At 42.0% G+C, this 17,077-nt stretch overlaps 3 protein-coding genes across 3 annotated transcripts; 1 reads left to right on the top strand and 2 right to left on the bottom strand.

Annotated features, from left to right (window-relative positions):
• Positions 1-3,931: 3,931 nt before the first annotated feature.
• LOC127899244 (uncharacterized) lies at positions 3,932-6,067 on the bottom strand. The gene is made up of 3 exons (XM_052432582.1): positions 5,590-6,067; positions 5,228-5,491; positions 3,932-5,118 (listed from the first exon to the last, which is right to left on the bottom strand). Exons 1-3 carry the CDS (start codon positions 6,065-6,067, stop codon positions 3,932-3,934), a joined length of 1,929 nt encoding a protein of 642 aa, XP_052288542.1.
• A 1,425-nt stretch (positions 6,068-7,492) lies between these two features.
• Positions 7,493-8,260, top strand: LOC102624818 (pentatricopeptide repeat-containing protein At1g12620-like). Its single transcript, XM_052432581.1, has one exon. The coding sequence runs from the start codon at positions 7,493-7,495 to the stop codon at positions 8,258-8,260; it is 768 nt and encodes a 255-aa protein (XP_052288541.1).
• Positions 8,261-9,490: 1,230 nt separating this feature from the next.
• On the bottom strand, positions 9,491-16,058 carry LOC102625289 (protein CHROMATIN REMODELING 35). Its single transcript, XM_006487292.4, has 7 exons — positions 15,747-16,058; positions 15,553-15,623; positions 14,647-15,149; positions 14,157-14,345; positions 13,460-13,618; positions 10,006-11,780; positions 9,491-9,911 (listed from the first exon to the last, which is right to left on the bottom strand). The coding sequence occupies exons 2-7, from the start codon at positions 15,599-15,601 to the stop codon at positions 9,908-9,910; spliced, it is 2,679 nt and encodes an 892-aa protein (XP_006487355.2). The 5' UTR covers positions 15,602-15,623; positions 15,747-16,058; the 3' UTR covers positions 9,491-9,907.
• Positions 16,059-17,077: the final 1,019 nt, after the last annotated feature.

The raw sequence follows: 17,077 nt of genomic DNA, 5'->3' as shown, positions 1-17,077 counted from the left end.
GTCTCATAAGGATATGCCAGGTATTGATCGAGGGGTAGCTTGTCATAAGCTGGCAGTCAGAAAAGGGGCAAGGCCGGTGAGGCAGAAAAGGAGGTGCTTCAACCAGGAACGGTACGAGGCCATAAATGCGGAAGTAGAAAAACTGCTGAAAGCGGGATTTATAAGGGAAGCCAAGTACCCGGAGTGGATTTCCAATGTAGTACTGGTAAAGAACGCCAATGGGAAGTGGAGAATGTGTGTAGACTTCACGGACCTCAACAAGGCATGCCCGAAAGACAGCTTCCCCCTACTAAAAATAGATCAGTTGGTGGACTCAACCGCGGGTCATAGTCTGCTCAGTTTCATGGATGCCTTCTCCGGATACAACCAGATACCCATGAACGAGCAGGATGAGGAAAGCACGACCTTTATAACTAACATGGGTTTGTTTTGCTACAGGGTGATGCCTTTCGGCCTGAAAAATGCAGGAGCTACCTATCAAAGGTTGGTGAACAAGATCTTCAAGCCATTGATCGGACATACAATGGAGGTATATGTGGACGATATGATCACAAAGTCCAAAGAACCAAGGGATCACGTGAAGCATCTTGAGGAAACCTTTGAATTACTGAGGAAGTACGAGATGAAGCTAAACCCGGAGAAATGTGCATTTGGGGTCAGCTCGGGCAAATTTCTGGGATTCCTGGTGAGCCATCGAGGGGTTGAGGCCAACCCGGAAAAGATACGAGCAGTGATAGAAATGAGGTCCCCACGAACAGTAAAGGAGGTGCAGAGCCTTACGGGGAGGTTGGCAGCATTGAACCGATTTATTTCGCGAGCCACTGATAAGTGTCACCCTTTCTTCCAAGTCATAAAGAAAGGGAGGAAGATGGACTGGACACCAGAATGCGAGGAGGCATTTGGACAGTTGAAGGAATATCTAGCCCGCGCCCCGTTACTATCAATTTCGAGAGAGGATGACCAGCTGTTTTTGTACTTAGCAATCTCTAAGTGGGCTACCAGCTCGGTTTTAGTCAGGGAAGAAGAAGGGAAGCAACGCCCGGTATATTACGCAAGCAAGGCCCTAGTGGACGCAGAAACCAGATATCCGCTAATGGAGAAATGGGCGCTAGCTCTGATAACGGCGGCACGCAAACTCCGACCATATTTTCAAGCCTACCAGATTGTTGTGATGACCGATCAACCCCTTCGGCAAGTACTTCAAAAACCGGACGCGTCAGGTCGGTTAGTAAAATGGTCGGTGGAGTTGAGCGAATTTGACCTGTCGTACAGGACCCGAGGGGCAATCAAGGCCCAAGCCCTGGTAGATTTTATGGTGGACCGCATTGAACCAGGGGAAGGGGTCCAGGAGGGACAACCAGCAGAACAGGAGGATTCGAAGGGGATATGGTTGGTGATGGTTGATGGTTCACGTAGTGAACAGGGATCCGGGGCAGGAGTTATAATACGAAGCCCATAAGGTGTTGAGGTATCCTACGCTGTAAAGTTCGAATTCCAGCTTACGAACAACCAAGCTGAATATGAGGCCTTCATTATTGGTCTCGGTCTTGCACATACGCTACGAGCAGAAAGGGTTGAAATCCGAGCAGACTCCCAGCTAGTATGCAACCAGCTCAGCGATCAATTCCAAGTAAGGGAAGAGAAATTGGGATTTTATGTAAAGAAGGCGAGGCAGATGGTCGAACTATTCAAGGAAGTAGAGGTGAAGCAGATATCCCGGAACGAAAATTACCGAGTTGACATGTTGGCTAGGATGGCCGCAACTGTAGATCCCAAATTACCTAAATCAGTTCCACTAGAGGTGAGGACCTCGCCGAGTATAGGAGAAGAAGTAGAGGTAATGAGAGTAAGCACTGAAGAATCCTGGATGGACCCGATCCTTGCATACATCCGCGATGGAGTTTTACCAGAGGACAAAAGGCAAGCGAGAAAGCTAAAATGCCGAGCAGCGAGGTACACATTACTCGATGGAGTACTCTATCGCCGAGGATTCACTTTGCCCCTGTTGAGATGTGTGGATGATGAGGAGGCAGATTATGTATTAAGGGAAATTCATGAAGGAATTTGCGGCAATCACTCGGGAGCGAGAACTTTAGCCTTCAAGGCACTCCGACAAGGATACTTCTGGCCAACCATGCATCAGGATGCGAAAAGGATGGCAAAAAACTGTAAAACCTGCCAAAACTTCTCCGAGGTTCCCGCACAACCCCCAGAGAAGCTGACCACCATGACATCCCCGTGGCCTTTCGCTCAATGGGGAATCGACTTAATCGGACCGTTACCTAAGGGCCGAGGAGCGGCGACACATGCAATTGTGGCGATAGACTATTTCACCAAGTGGGTGGAAGTGGGAGTCCTCAGCCAAATCACGGAGAAGAAGACAACATATTTTATTTGGAGAAATATCATCTGCAGATACGGGATCCCCTATGCCATCGTTACAGACAATGGGAGACAGTTTGACAACGGCAACTTCAGGGAATTTTACCGAAATTTGGGGGTGGACCTGAAATTCTGCACCCCCGCACACCCCCAGGCAAACGGACAAGTGGAAGCAGCCAACAAAGTGATAAAGAAGCTCCTGAAAACTAGACTGGGAGAGAAGAAGGGGGCCTGGGTTGACGAGTTACCAGGAGTGTTATGGGCTTATCGGACAACTCACAAGACCGCCACAGGGGAAACTCCGTTCGCCTTAGCATTTGGTCATGAGGCGGTAGTCCCAGCAGAAATTGGAGTGGGGACACATCGAACGGAATATTTCAACGAGGAGCAAAATGACGAGCAGATCTGCTTAAACCTAGACTTGCTTGAGGAAAAGAGGGCAGGGGCATCGCAGAAAGTGGCCCAGTGTCAGCAAAGGATGATGCGTTATTACAACAAGAACGTACGCGTGTGGCAATTCCGAGCAGGAGATTGGGTACTTAGGAAGGTGAACCAAAACACCAGGGAACCTAACCATGGCGCCCTTGGCCCGAAGTGGGAAGGCCCGTACAGGGTGATACGCGCCACTGGACCAGGAGCTTATAAGTTAGCATACCAGGATGGGCGAGACGTGAAAAGGTCGTGGAACGCCAAGCACTTGAAGAAATATTTCCAGTAAGCAAAATGCTCTACTGAATTCTCGTTCTGACAAGTTATTTCTGTTAAATGCATGATAGCCTGTTGTACATGCATATGTTCTATGTTTTTTGTAAGGCATTCAAATTTCAATAAAGATGAATTCAGCATGAAGTCCCCTGGTAGCAAGACCAGTAAAAATATTACTAAGGCAACAAAATGCATGTTTCTGCTCGGTCAACGAAAGACCAGCAACTAAAATTATGAAGATGTTACTAAGGCAACAAAATGTCCGCTTCTGCTCGGTCAACGAAGACTAGCAGCTAATTTCTCGAAAGTGTCACTAAGGCAAGTAAGTGCCTGCTTCTGCTCGGTCAACGAGGACCAGCAGCTAAATTTATGAAGATGTTACTAAGGCAACAAAATGCCTGCTTCTGCTCGGTCAACAAAGACCAGCAGCTAAATTCTCGAAAGTTTCGCTAAGGCAAGAAAATGCCTGTTTCTGCTCGGTCAACAAAAGACCAGCAGCTAAAGCTACGAAAATTCTACGAAGGCAACAAAGTGCATGCTTCTGCTCGGTCAACAAAGGACCAGCAGCTAATTTTTCGTAAATTTTATTAAGGCAAATGAGTGCCTGCTTCTGCTCGGTCAACAAAGGACCAGCAGCTAATTTTTCGTAAATTTTATTAAGGCAAATGAGTGTCTGCTTCTGCTCGGTCAACGAAAGACCAGCAGCTAATTTTTCAAAAAAATTTGCTAAATGCAAGTAAACACTAGACAAGAGATCCAATAGAAAGTATCTGGAAATCTCATAAATATTCAATTCTTTATCAAACGAATACAACTCAAGAGTTCATACAAAAAAAAAGGGGGCCTAAAGATTATGAGAGTCAGCGGCTCCAGCAGCTGAAAGATCAGCGACCTCGGGAGGTAAAGGGTCAGCAATCTCAGGAGGTGGGAGATCAGTATTACCGGGAGGTACAGGCACGGACCCTTGACCTACTTCGAAAGCACGTCCCCCAATTTCCTCCTCCTGCGCCCTATCCAAATGAGCCTCCACCTGATCCTGCTCACCCTGCTCCTTATCTCCCTGGCTGGCCCCAGCCATATACCTCTCCACCCCAGATTCCAGCTTGCTCATGTCGAGCTCGGGGTATTCTTCCTTGAGTACAGACATGATACACTTATAGCTGAAAGCAACCCCGGAGTTGTACTCAGCATCCAACCGATCATCCACATCAGCGGATTTGCCTTTCTCTTCAGCCAGCTGGTCACTCAGAGATTTGATCTCTCCCTCAAGGGCGGTCCTCAAAGTATCCCTTTCACTTTGAGCAACTTGAAGGTCAAACTTTAGGCCACCCAACTCGTCCTCAAGATTGGAGGAGGTGGACTCAACAACCGCAACCTTCTCCGCCAGCTCCGACATCTGCTGATTCAGCTCGGCCAGCTTCTCCTTGGAACGATCAGCAGAGTCAGCTTTCTTCTTCAGCTCCTGATTGTCAGCTTGAAGCTTCCTCTCATGGCGCGCGGCCCCGGCCTTGTAACACGAAACCATGGTGGCCAGCCTGAAGGATACTCTCTGAACAGAAGCAGCCAACTCTGAGAGGTCCATACTCTCAATGTCCTTCACCATCTTGGGCCCCACCGATCTTTTGTAATCCTTCTGATACAAGCTCAGGTAGTCGCCTTGTTCCCGAGATGGCAAAGGGGAGGATCGGTCCCCAGACTGGAGGCTGACCTCGGGACTCTTGTCAGAAGTTCTCTCCCCACCACTCTTACGGGGCGGGGGAGGGGGCAGAGCAGGAACAGGAGCCTTGGATGGGCCTACGCTGGTTTTCTTCGGAGGAGGAGGTGGGTTGCTGGAGCTGCCTGAAGCTCGACCACGCTTTCTGGTCATAGCACTGAGAATCTTGTTATCCATCCCGGCAACTATATCCACTAAACCCGAGCCGACCAGACTTGTTGGTGACAGGAGGTCTTGGCAGGTAGACGCGTTCAATAGAGTCGTTTCCACCTGAAGCAAAGGCCGATCTTCAAGCCCTCCAATCAGACCCCACGATTCTGAAATAGCACAAAAGGTTAAAGAACCCAATAAGTAGCGATTTTATCAATAATATAGGCAAAAATGAACGACCTGGGGTGACAAAATTCGTTGGAAGGTAAATATCACCACCCAGCGAGTGAGCTGCTGGACACCAATTCCCCCCAGCAAAGAAGAATTTGTTCTTCCAATTTTTGCACGAGGAGGGGAAGCCGGTGATTGGTTTTCTCTTCGCAGAGCTCGACATGAAATAATACCAGCCTGCTTCCCTCGGGCTACTCCTCAGCTGGTATATATGCTTCACTTCAACAAGGGAGGGCTCCTCTGATTCACACCTCTTCCACAACACATACATAACCGAGAGAACCCTCCATCCATTGGGATGTAGCTGACCTGGGGCCAGGTGCATACCACCCAATATCTTAGCAAAATAACGTTGAAGGGGCAGCCGAGCTCCTAATTTGAAGCTCTCCAGATGCATCGTCACATACCCCGCGAAGGCTGACTGGGGACGTCACCTTTTCCTGGAACTACCAGGAGAACCTCTGAAGGAATGTCGTAAAGGTTCCTCAGCTTGAACAGATCAGTTTCGGTGGTAGCACAAGCTGTGTAGTCAATAGGGTAAGAATCCGCCTCTACCCTATGACCAAGATGCCTTCTTTGAGGAGGTCTGCTCGGTCCGGAGCTGCTCCCCTCACCATCACCGACTCCTTCAGGAACCCTAACCCCACCATAGCTGTGGTTCTCACCAGAGCCCGAAGCAGGTCCGCCTCTATTACCTACAAGCTCTATTTCGGGGGAGGGAAAGACAACTAAGGGGCGTGGATACTCAAGGGTATCCCTCCCATGGGAAGGACCTACACTACTGGAGGGACCTAAGAAGTCGGTGGGTATTGGCACGTTGAGGCCTGAACTCTCCGATTCTTCATCACTCTCATCAGCAATCAACTTTCCTCTCCGGTTTGACATATCGGAATCCCAAAAGAAAATAGAGAAAACTCGAGTATATGGACACAAAGAGGGCAACACAGAACCCAATCAACAACAACCAGAGGAGAAGTTAAAAGCAATACCTGGATTGAACTGTCACTGATGACGCGGCCGTGATAGAGAAAAAATCCAGCAAGTGGATACTCCAGACACGAGAAGTGTAAGCAAAGTTCAGAGAGGGGGTTAAGTAACGACGGGGAGACGAGTAACAAAACGATGACGATGTGAGTCTAGGGATTTGAAACGAAAAGGGGGAAACGAAGGCATTTAAAGTGATGGAGACGCCAGCTCACTCACCGTACATCGAGGACAGATAACCCGTCGTTTCAAATTTCAAATACGAAGAGTCTGGAGATGCCACGTCACTAACCGTTACAAAAGGCCAGGGTAGATGTAAGCCCAGATATGCAATGGGCGCGTGTTCATTTAGGCCCATGCTCAGGTCGGAATCTCCTCAGAAGAAAAATGATATCTCAGATCCGTCCCATTAGACAGAAGACTAGAGGAAAAACCCCAGAATGGATAAGATCCGACTATCAGTTTCTACTCTTGACTCATTTCACTCGCAAGACCAGAAACTGGGGGACTGGTGTTAAGTAAATACAAGCACCAGGTCGATCATGCTATTATTTCCACCCCGGCGTGGATCACCTCAGCCTATGGTACGAGCCGAACACAGGGACAAGCATAAACCGACCAGAGGGGAACCCCTGGCAAGCATAAACCAACCAGAGGGGAACCCCTGCTAGGGGAATGTACCGACCAGAGGTATACACCAAGCCGATACCTGTCCCCCAGAAAGCGGGAACACGATCCCACAGAACCGCGGCCGTTACGCTGTTCCCAGAACACAGAATCACGGCCGTTACGCTTTTCCCAGAACACAGAATCGCGGCCGTTATGCTTTTCACAGAACACAGAATTGCGACCGTTACGCTTTTCCCAGAACCGTTGAAGGACACGTAAGTCCCCACGTTTGCGACAATGCAACGGTTAGAGTCCCGTGAAGGGCTGCCACTACCCGAAAAAGGGGGGGATGAAGGGCAAACGGAAAGGTGGGGACAGCGGCTATAAAAGAAAATGAACTCAACGGAGAAAAGGACAGAAAAACTGAGAGAGGGAAAACGCTGCCAAATTGCAACCAGACCATTGTCCTATGAATTTCAGATAAACTTCTTGAACCCAAATCACATTGTTTTCCCGTAAACACCTTGAGCTAACTTAGGCATCGGAGGGTTTACTACGGCAAAACCACCGGCGTCTCTGATCCGTTTTTAGTGAGCGCAGGTCTATTGAGAGGAAGGGGGACGATTCCAGTTCCAGTGAACGAGCAACAACAGATAACACAAACGTTGGTGAAAGAATCTGGTTGGTCAAAGGGCGAGCAGATTTCAGCATCAACATATGGGTTGCAAACATACTGTTTTTAGTTACAGTATTTTGATAAATGGTTACTGCAAGAATAAGGAAATAGAGGGAGCGTTAAACCTTTATAGCGAAATGCTCTCTAAAGGAATTAAGCCAGATGTTGTTATACATAACACCTTGTTTATTGGTCTTTTTGAAATACACCAGGTTGAGCGTGCTTTCAAGCTGTTTGATGAGATGCAGCGTGATGGCGTGGCAGCTGATACCCGTACATATACTATCTTTATCGACGGGCTTTGCAAGAATGGTTATATTGTAGAGTCAGTTGAATTATTTCGTACTTTGAGAATTCTCAAGTGTGAACTTGATATTCAAGCATACAGCTGCCTCATTGATGGATTATGTAAATCCGGCAGACTCGAAATTGCATTGGAACTGTTTCATAGTTTGCCTCGTGGAGTCCTTGTAGCAGATGTTGTAACATATAGCATCATGATCCATGGGCTTTATAATGATGGCCAAATGGATAAGGCACATGATTTATTTCTTGACATGGAAGAAAATGCCGTGGCGCCCAATGTCATCACATTTGGTACGCTTATCCATGGTTTTATCCGAATCAATGAGCCATCAAAAGTTATTGAACTTCTTCACAAGATGAAGGAGAAAAATGTAATGCCAGATGCATCAATAGTTTCAATCGTTGTGGACTTACTTGCAAAGAATGAAATTAGTCTGAACTCACTTCCGTCATTTACTGTCCACGAGCGACAGGAGGAAGTTGATGAGTCCAATGTCAAGTAGCAGCAGCATGTGTTTTCAGCCTGAAAACCTGATGTGGAGCATCTCATTCATGTTACAAAATGACATGCCGCCCGGTGACAGCATGTTCTTTCTGGTGCTGTTTATGGATTCTGATTGTTGTTGTGATCTGTAGAGTCCCATTCATATAGCAAATCTTGATCCGGACAATCTAGCATATCTGATCACCAACTGTACATGGTTTTTGATGCCAAATTAAATATGGTATCACGTTTTTCAACTTGTTATTTACGATAGTGCTTCCATTGGATGGCGACAAGAAACTGTAAAAAGACCCTCTGTCTTGTTCTCTCTTAATGACCCATCACTTTAGAAGCTAATGAATTAGTTGCAGCTTGTCTCCTTATTGGTACTTGACTGTCATTTGTGCTTTGGATTTACAGCATATTTTATCCTTCCTGTACTCTTTGCATATTCACCTTTGGCAGCTGCTAGTATGTATAAATAAAAAACCCTGTATACATTGTAAGGTTTTTTATTTAAATTCTGTTAAACTTAAGTTGTATGTACCTTCTGTGAAATGATTCATTCTCCATGCTGCTACGGCCTAGGGCTTATGTTTCTAATGGAATCAACCTGCTGTGAGCGTAATTGGATCGCAAAATCTCGTATTCCCTCTCGTACACGATACGGATTTAGGTTCTTAGCAGTTGAATCAACTTGTTACTTCCTTTGATTGCTAGGGCAATCGCAACCCAATATGAGAATCTGTGAATTGTCATGTTTTTAATCTGTGCTTGTAGTTTTGGATCATGTAATGCTTCAAAGAATAAGCGAAACCATTTCTAGTCCTCTTTACATACCTTTAATCAAATACATGTAGCTTGTCACGTGTCACTTCAATGGTGCTTTGAAGTTTTTTGAGCAATTTTATTTTTTTTAAAGATTTTTTTTTCTAATACTGTTATCTATTCCTACCTATTAATAGGAGGGAATTAAATTAACATCATCTTACCACAAGAATTCGGGTCTACAGCAAGAGAGCTACATAATTAAATTCAACAGAGTAAGGACCAATAAATGACGTTGCTTATGTTATGAAACTAAACAATTGCCACATGGCACTATCGGGCTAATCTACAGGTTTGCCATCATTAACAAGTGAAATCAAAGACGCATGCTGCTGCTCATCTACATGGTTAGCAAAGTTACACAAAAGATCATTTCTGTATATCTACTTATAGAGAGAAGAAAGAGAGAGGGAGATAATCCTTATGTGCAACTGCAAATTTCAGCATCTATTTGCATTGATTTACTCTCACCCGTACACAACCAGTTATCACATTCGAGAAATCTTCAAACAATGTGAAAAAAAATGCCTGAAAAAGACACAAACTTAGCTGTTTACATGAAAAGCAGCAGAAACTTGTGATTCTACCGATCAAAATGCACCTACTGTAAGGAAAGACGCTATACAGCTGACTCAGAAAAAGTTAAATAGTTAACAAACATCCAAGATGATCAACCAGTAACACAGTTCAAAACTTGGGCTGCTTTTGGCTACCCGGCTTTCAGAAGTCAATATTTAAATGAATTTTGAGGAGATTAGGATCACCGGTCAGTCAGATTTAGATAGAAAGTGAGAGATTGCTATTGCCAAGCCATTGATTCAATCATAAATGCTTTACTCTACCTGATAAGTATACAAAAATAGGAGTTAAAACAGAATAGATAAAATCATATTTAGGAACTCAACTGCGATAAATGACAAATGAAAACTAACCTACCTTCTGTACAAAACTCGTACATCTTCCTTTAAGAGCTGACTTTCCAAAAAGAGATCACCACAATCATTCACATCAACAGTCTCCACTTGAAAATTTTTATAACCACAATACTCATTCCATTCAAACCACATCCTTGAGATCAGTTCCTTCTTCAAGCAAGTGGCATGATCTTCCTCCTCAGGAGACTCAGCAGCAACCAATCTATATGCATAAACTTTCTTTGTTTGGCCTGGCCGGAAAGCCCTGCCGATTGCTTGGCGGGTCACTGATGGATTAAAGGGAACATCCAGAATAATGATGCGGGATGCCCCAACCAGAGAAATTCCCTCTCCACATGCCTTGATTGATCCAAGGAAAACTTTGGAGTGAGGAGAGTTATTAAACTGATCCATCGCCCACTCCCGTTCGTCAGCATTCGATTCCCCAGAGATGACAAATATTTCCCGCCCAAGAGTCCAGCCCTTCATCTTCGCTGCTAGTCTCTCCACAAATTTTAAGGGCAGGAGGTACTGACTGAAAACTAGTAACCTTTCACCAGAAGCCTCACATAAGTTCAACATATTCAGAAAGAATTTAGCCTTCACTCCATCTTTTATATCCAGTCTTTCCAACAGCTCATCCATCTTATCATCTGTTGGGGCACTTTTCTCAGAGAGGGAATTCATTTTCGGATGCAGATAAGTAGCCAATTTCGGATGTAGATAAGTAGCACTTCCAGCTGCAGCAATCTTCATCTTCCTAGACCACTTCTTTAACTTCTGGGTTTCACTCTTTTGTCTGGAACTGAGATTCAGCACTACTGTGAAATCTACAAGTCCAGGAAGCTCATCCAAGAAATCTCCTTTATAATAATGGAGGACACCACTAGTCATCTCCCGCAGATCTTTTATGACTGTCACTTTCCTTTGAAAATCCTCGTCACTTTGTAGAGAGTGCTCAACTAATTCGTAAAAAGTGTCCTGCGCATTTGTCTTTATCTGCTTCTTCAACCCAGATATTTGCACTCTACTCATTATTCGCTTAACAACAGACCGGGATGTGTCCATTTTCAGAAATTTAGGACAAACAAGCTTTAAAATATTGAACACCTCTTTGACATGATTTTGATAGAGCGTTCCTGAAAGTACAACCTTTCGAGGTGTCTGTACTTTCGCAAGGGACTGCAGCACATCAGTATTCTCGTTCCTTGGAGTATGCCCTTCATCCAAAATCAGGATTGAAGGCTGCTTCAGCAGTATCTCTTGACAGGTGGCTGAAATCTTGCTGGTTTCAGTGTCACAAATAATAGCGGAGAACTGTTTGTACCCCAAGAAAAGTATACTCTTTTCCTCAACCCACTTTTTCAGCACCTCCAATTGCTGAGCCCGACCATCAGCTTTTACAGTGTAAAAATCTAATAGAGGAATATCTTCCACTTGCCATCTTTGAAACTCCTTCTTCCATGTAGCCAAGATTCCTTTAGGAAGCACAACCAGTGGTCTAGCCTGTGGATATTTGGCTAAGAAACTTTGAATGAAACTGATTATCATAAATGTCTTTCCAGATCCAGGAGCATGGGCTAATATGCAGCCACCAGGATTATCTGTCACCAAATTTCTACGAAGAAAGTTAAAGCCTTCCACCTGATGAGGTTTCATGACCTTCGTATGCCTTGGATGAGCAGCAATCTCAGTCACCATCAACTCATACTCAGACAGCTTAACTCCAACATCAATTGATTCTCTATCTTTAGCACTCCGAAAATCAGATAGGTAAGTTCTATTGCTCCTTTTCACCTAAATTTAATGAAAATCAAAACCAAAGGTAATACCATTTCAAGTAAAAAATTAGCTAACAAGGCTTCAAAATTTATCCCAAAAGCTAAACTCAAGCAAAGCTGTTAAATTTGTATGATTACAGAAAATCTAAGCATATAATGACCGAGATAAAATTAAAGTAATAAAACACTTCAAGGTTCTGATGGAATTCACAGTATCATGGAATTTTGCAGCGACACAAACACAAAGCAGTAGAAACACCAGCAGGTTATTGAATTATTTTTTTTTTTTTGTTGAATACAGCAGGTTATTGAATTATTAATTACAAATCTCTGACCTGACAAGTGAAATAACGGTAAGTCAAATAATCATCAGGATACCAATGTACATCAATGAAAGAGAAAACAAAGTGCAGGACAACATGACCAACCAGTTAAAATGTTCTACAATTTTAGTTCTCTGCTGTTCCTAAATACTATTTTCCAGTTTCGCATCAAATAGTGGCAGAAGCCCACTAGTTTCAAAAGAAAAGGTGCTCAAGAGCGCTCACAGGTATCCACAAGCAGAAAGAGTCCAAGACCTTGCCCAGGGGCAGGATATACTTGGTGCTTCCTGAGTTATTGCTCAGTGAATACAACAGGAACACCACTCTTTTCTTGCTTTTAGAAGGAAACTTAAAAAATAATTGTATCAAGGATAAATTGATTAACAGGGAGTGAATAGCCATCCACAGATGAATCAAAAGGATATTCTTTATCCACCAGCTAGGTACAAAAAATCTCAAATGTGCAGATAAAAAATTACAAGACACAATTCCAAAAAACACCCCTAATTTGAAGTAGGTACAGAAAACACCGGAAAGCACAAGGACAGCACCCAAAGTATCCCAGCAACAGAAGTAGCTACAAGAGAATCGTGTAATTGGAGCTTCTCAATTGCAAAGACTGAAAAACAGTAGTACCATACCAACACTACTCGATAAAAAATCTGAACAAGTGCATGCATTGAATATAACGACAATTTTCCTCTGTATTAGCAATTATTAAATATTATGCTACCCGGTTTGATTTTATGAACTAAGTATCCATAAAAATAATCTTCCGTACCCAATTAACAAATTTGTCTCTTTCATACTAACTTTGAGGGTATAATGCCCGTGCACTGTGTGGGAGGTTTACGAAAATTAAAATTTGTTGGAGTAGTTTCTTAGAGAAGGTTATACTGTAGCCCACATTTGAAACAATGATGGTGAGTTTTTTTTTTTTTTTTCCACTCTGGTACCCTTTTAAGTTTAGCATATGATTCAGTTGCAATCCACAAATCCTCCAGAGAAAAACATCCTCATTACAGCCCCACTAGACTCCAGAAGCTGAGCATTTCCGTCATGGATCCTCAACCGAAAAGTTCATGTTGAGCGAGTGTGTAGCTAATTAAGCTTGAAAAACTCGATCCCTTTGCTCAATTAGATGACATGCATTACAAACATATGCCCGATGAAAAACTCCCACTTCCATATACAAAATATATATTTCTGGAAGCACCATCTCATCCAACTTACTATTGCATCCAAAGTCCTCAGATTTCATATATTTATTATCAAACATCTACAGCCAGAATTATGTCCCGCATATTTGCATAACTCCTTTCTAGCATTAAGTGAAATAAAAAGGGAAAATTAATAAAAAGAATAACCTCACCTTATTGAATTGGACATCAATTATGGTCTCAATTCCTCTATCTATAACTCCACAGATGCGACAGACATAACCAAGATCATCCTTCAAGACAAATGAATGATCACAGTCATCCGCATCTTCTCCCATGTGCTCAGCAGATGAATTATCTTCAGCCACATCCTACCAGAAGCAGCATATAATAATAATAAATACTGCAGGAACTCGGTAAAAAATGGAATAAATAGCTAACAAAAATTAAGAAAAACATATCCTACATATCACTTTGCACAACCATCCATACAATAGTGATGTTCCATTAAGCACAAACAGCTGGCTGCAGCTTCTTTAATAAGGAGTACAAGGATCTAAGTTTCACCTTAATAAACTGATTATTGAACATGATTCAAACCTTAAACCCCTGAACATAATCTACATGCATCATTTCTTCACCAGCTTCCACATATGGTTTTCCAAAAGCTTATTGAACAATCATAATCCCAATTATTTGGCAATAATAGTGAACCTTTTCATTTTTTATTCTTTTTTACCAACATTATGGTTCCCCAATTTGCACAGCAAGTAACCATCGTATAAAGAAACTAAGGGTGAAGACTCTCTATCCTTGATAATAAAAAAAAAAAAAAAAATCTCCGAATCAAGAAAGGAGCACAAAGTAGGCATAAATGAATGAAAAGCAAAATTAATATAAACCAAATACCTTGGAAATTTCCATTGCCATTGACATCTCTTGCCAAATATCACCAAGACCGTCGTCTTCAGCCTTTTTTTGGTTGTCATCATCTCCTTCCACACCAACATAGACACCTTTATCCTTCTCAACCACAGTTTCACCAGCCAATCTTACCTGTTCTTCTATTCGTACCATATTGTCCACATTGCCTCGAACCTAAATATGGCATCACACAATCACTTTCAGATTGGATAAAATGATACCAGAAAATTGAAATATGCGAATGTTGACAACTACAAATGTAAGAAATAGTCCTGATAAACAACAACAAACGTATCATTTAGCGCCGAACATTCTCATATCCACTTCCTTGAAAGTTAAAGTTAATCGAAAAGTCAACTCTTACGACTGACATTAGCCAATAACTCATAGTTGGTCAAATATGATTTTTATATCCCTGTCAGTCAGCATTCTTTTCACAATTAACTTCCAAGATTACAATTGCAAGAAAGATTACCTGTATTTCTGTTAAAAATGGTCCAACAGGTGGCTGCATCAAGCGGACCTCTTGAAAAGGATAAGAAGGCCTCTTGTCCCCTTCATCTTCATCATCTGAAAGAACCACGACAGCTGGTGATTTTGATGGAACACCAACAGCCACACAATCTTCCTCCAAATCAATGACGGAATGGTGCGCTTGTCGATTTGCTGATTTCAAAGCTTGTCCACTCAGCTTTTCAGCATCCACAAACATACTCGACAGTGAAGGATTCTGCGAGAGAAGTGGACCAAATATCTGGACCTTCCGATCAATAAGTTCCTTTATTTCTTTGGTCACGCTTCCATATTTACCAGAGCTCAAGTCGTCCAGCAAATCCTTGATGGAAAATGGATCGGAATAATCAAAAGTATCTGTCTTCACTTTCATATCATGTTTCACACTTGTGGAGGGAGTTGTACTGCTGTAGCTTTCCACATCACTCGACATTTTCATTCTTTTATGTCTCTTCAAATATATTTCTATCAAGCAAAGATGAAAAGTGTGCACGAGTCAAATACACATAGAAGACAACACAATAAGCATAATAAACAAAAACTTCACATGCACAAGCAGTTGCAAAAATCACAATTCCATCGAGCAAACATTAAAATTTCACAAGAGTCAAATATAACTTCATCAATCACATTTACAAACAACACAATACACTTAATTAAAAAAAAAAAAACTCACACGCTCACGTAGTTGCAAAAATCACAATTCCATCAAGCAAACATAAAAATTTCACAAGAGTCAAAATACCAATAGCAGACACCACAAAACACGCTTAACGAACATAGACTTCACATGCACACACACATTTCAACAACGCTGCGCATTAACAAAAAGTATACACAGAGAGAGAGAGAGAGAGAGAGAGAGTACCATCAGGAGAAGCGTAATTTAGCGGCAAAACCATCACTGCGGGCTCCATTTCTCCACGAATTTAACAATCACTAAACATAGAAAATAATAGGGTTAATTTTTGAAGAATCAAACCCTAAATAAATAAACTCATTAAATGTGGGGAAAAAAAAAGACTTGATAAGCGACTTAAATTCAAGCAAAAGGACAATTACTTCGCCGTAAAACGCAAAACAATGGAGAGAGAGCGAGGGTCTGACTTGTGGGGCTGGAGCTTGGAGCTGCTTTCGGAGGCCGTTACAGCAAGGGGTGGTGACTGGTGAGTGAGAGTGATGGTAGGAAATAGGTAGAGTCGCGAAGGATTTCTTGCGTGTATTGCTATTTACTATTAGTACGTTGACGTGGCCGTATCTGATTGGTGAAAGAATGTAGAGGCGTGCTGTAGCCAATCGGAATGTGCCGTGTTTGAGGGGCGGAGGGACTTGGGGAAGAAAATGAACGTGGAAAAAAATTGTTGTTAGCTGGGGGGTAAGTGAAAGAAACCGACGTGGCATTTGATTGTCACACTCACGCCAGGAATTAAAGGGGATAGGCGGTCCCACAGATCCGTACTGTGTTTCGGTTTGTTTGTCTGTATGGTGTAGGTATATCCCGCGCTGGGAGCGGGGTAATCGTGGCCCCGCTGTCGGTATTTATTTTTATAGCTAAATCATTAATTTTATAATAACTAAAGTTTAAGAAGAAAAATATGTATATTTTTTCGTCTTTTATAATTTCTCTTTTTTTATTATTAAAAAAACTTAGGTAGCGTTTATTTTTTTATCTGAAATCTGAATAGATTTGAATTAGTCTGAATTCTGAATAGGTCTGAATGTCTGAATCTGAATAATATGTTTATTTTTTTGTCTGAATCTCGGAAAATAAGTATTAAGTTGTTTATTTTTTTCAACTTAAAAAGCTGAAAATATGTACTTTTATATTTGTATCCTTATTAAATTTGAATGTCAAATAAATAATATATTAAATACCACAATATTTTAACATTTATAAGTAAAACTATATTCAAGTGAATACATAATTATTTTAGAATTTTAATATATAAAATACTATAAATTTCAAATTTTATCGTATGTAATATAAGAAAGAAAAAATATGGATATTTTTATGTGGGGTAAATATTTATGGGTGAGTTTTGGGATAGACATGAAAAATAAATTATAAAACAGAGATATTTTTTACATTAGCAAGTAATTGACTTAATTCAGATTTCTCCATTAAGTAAAAAGTAAAAAAAAAAAATAGCTTATTTTATTAAGTCAAAATTATCTAAAAAGTCTCATTAAGTTATAAAAACAAACACCTCTAACTAACTTAATTAATTAAGTTAAGTCACGTTAAGTCATTAAATTAAAAAACAAACGCCACCTTAGTTAACTATCACCTCATTACATACAATTCAATTGACAGAAAAATTTATAATTCAGTAGATAATATGTATATCTAGTTCACATTTAATAACCTATAATAAATGTCATGAGTTATTGTC

Source organism: Citrus sinensis, chromosome 8 (genome assembly GCF_022201045.2).
Source record: "Citrus sinensis cultivar Valencia sweet orange chromosome 8, DVS_A1.0, whole genome shotgun sequence".
Taxonomy (NCBI): Eukaryota; Viridiplantae; Streptophyta; class Magnoliopsida; order Sapindales; family Rutaceae; genus Citrus; species Citrus sinensis.
This window is presented reverse-complemented; position numbering and strand designations above follow the sequence as displayed.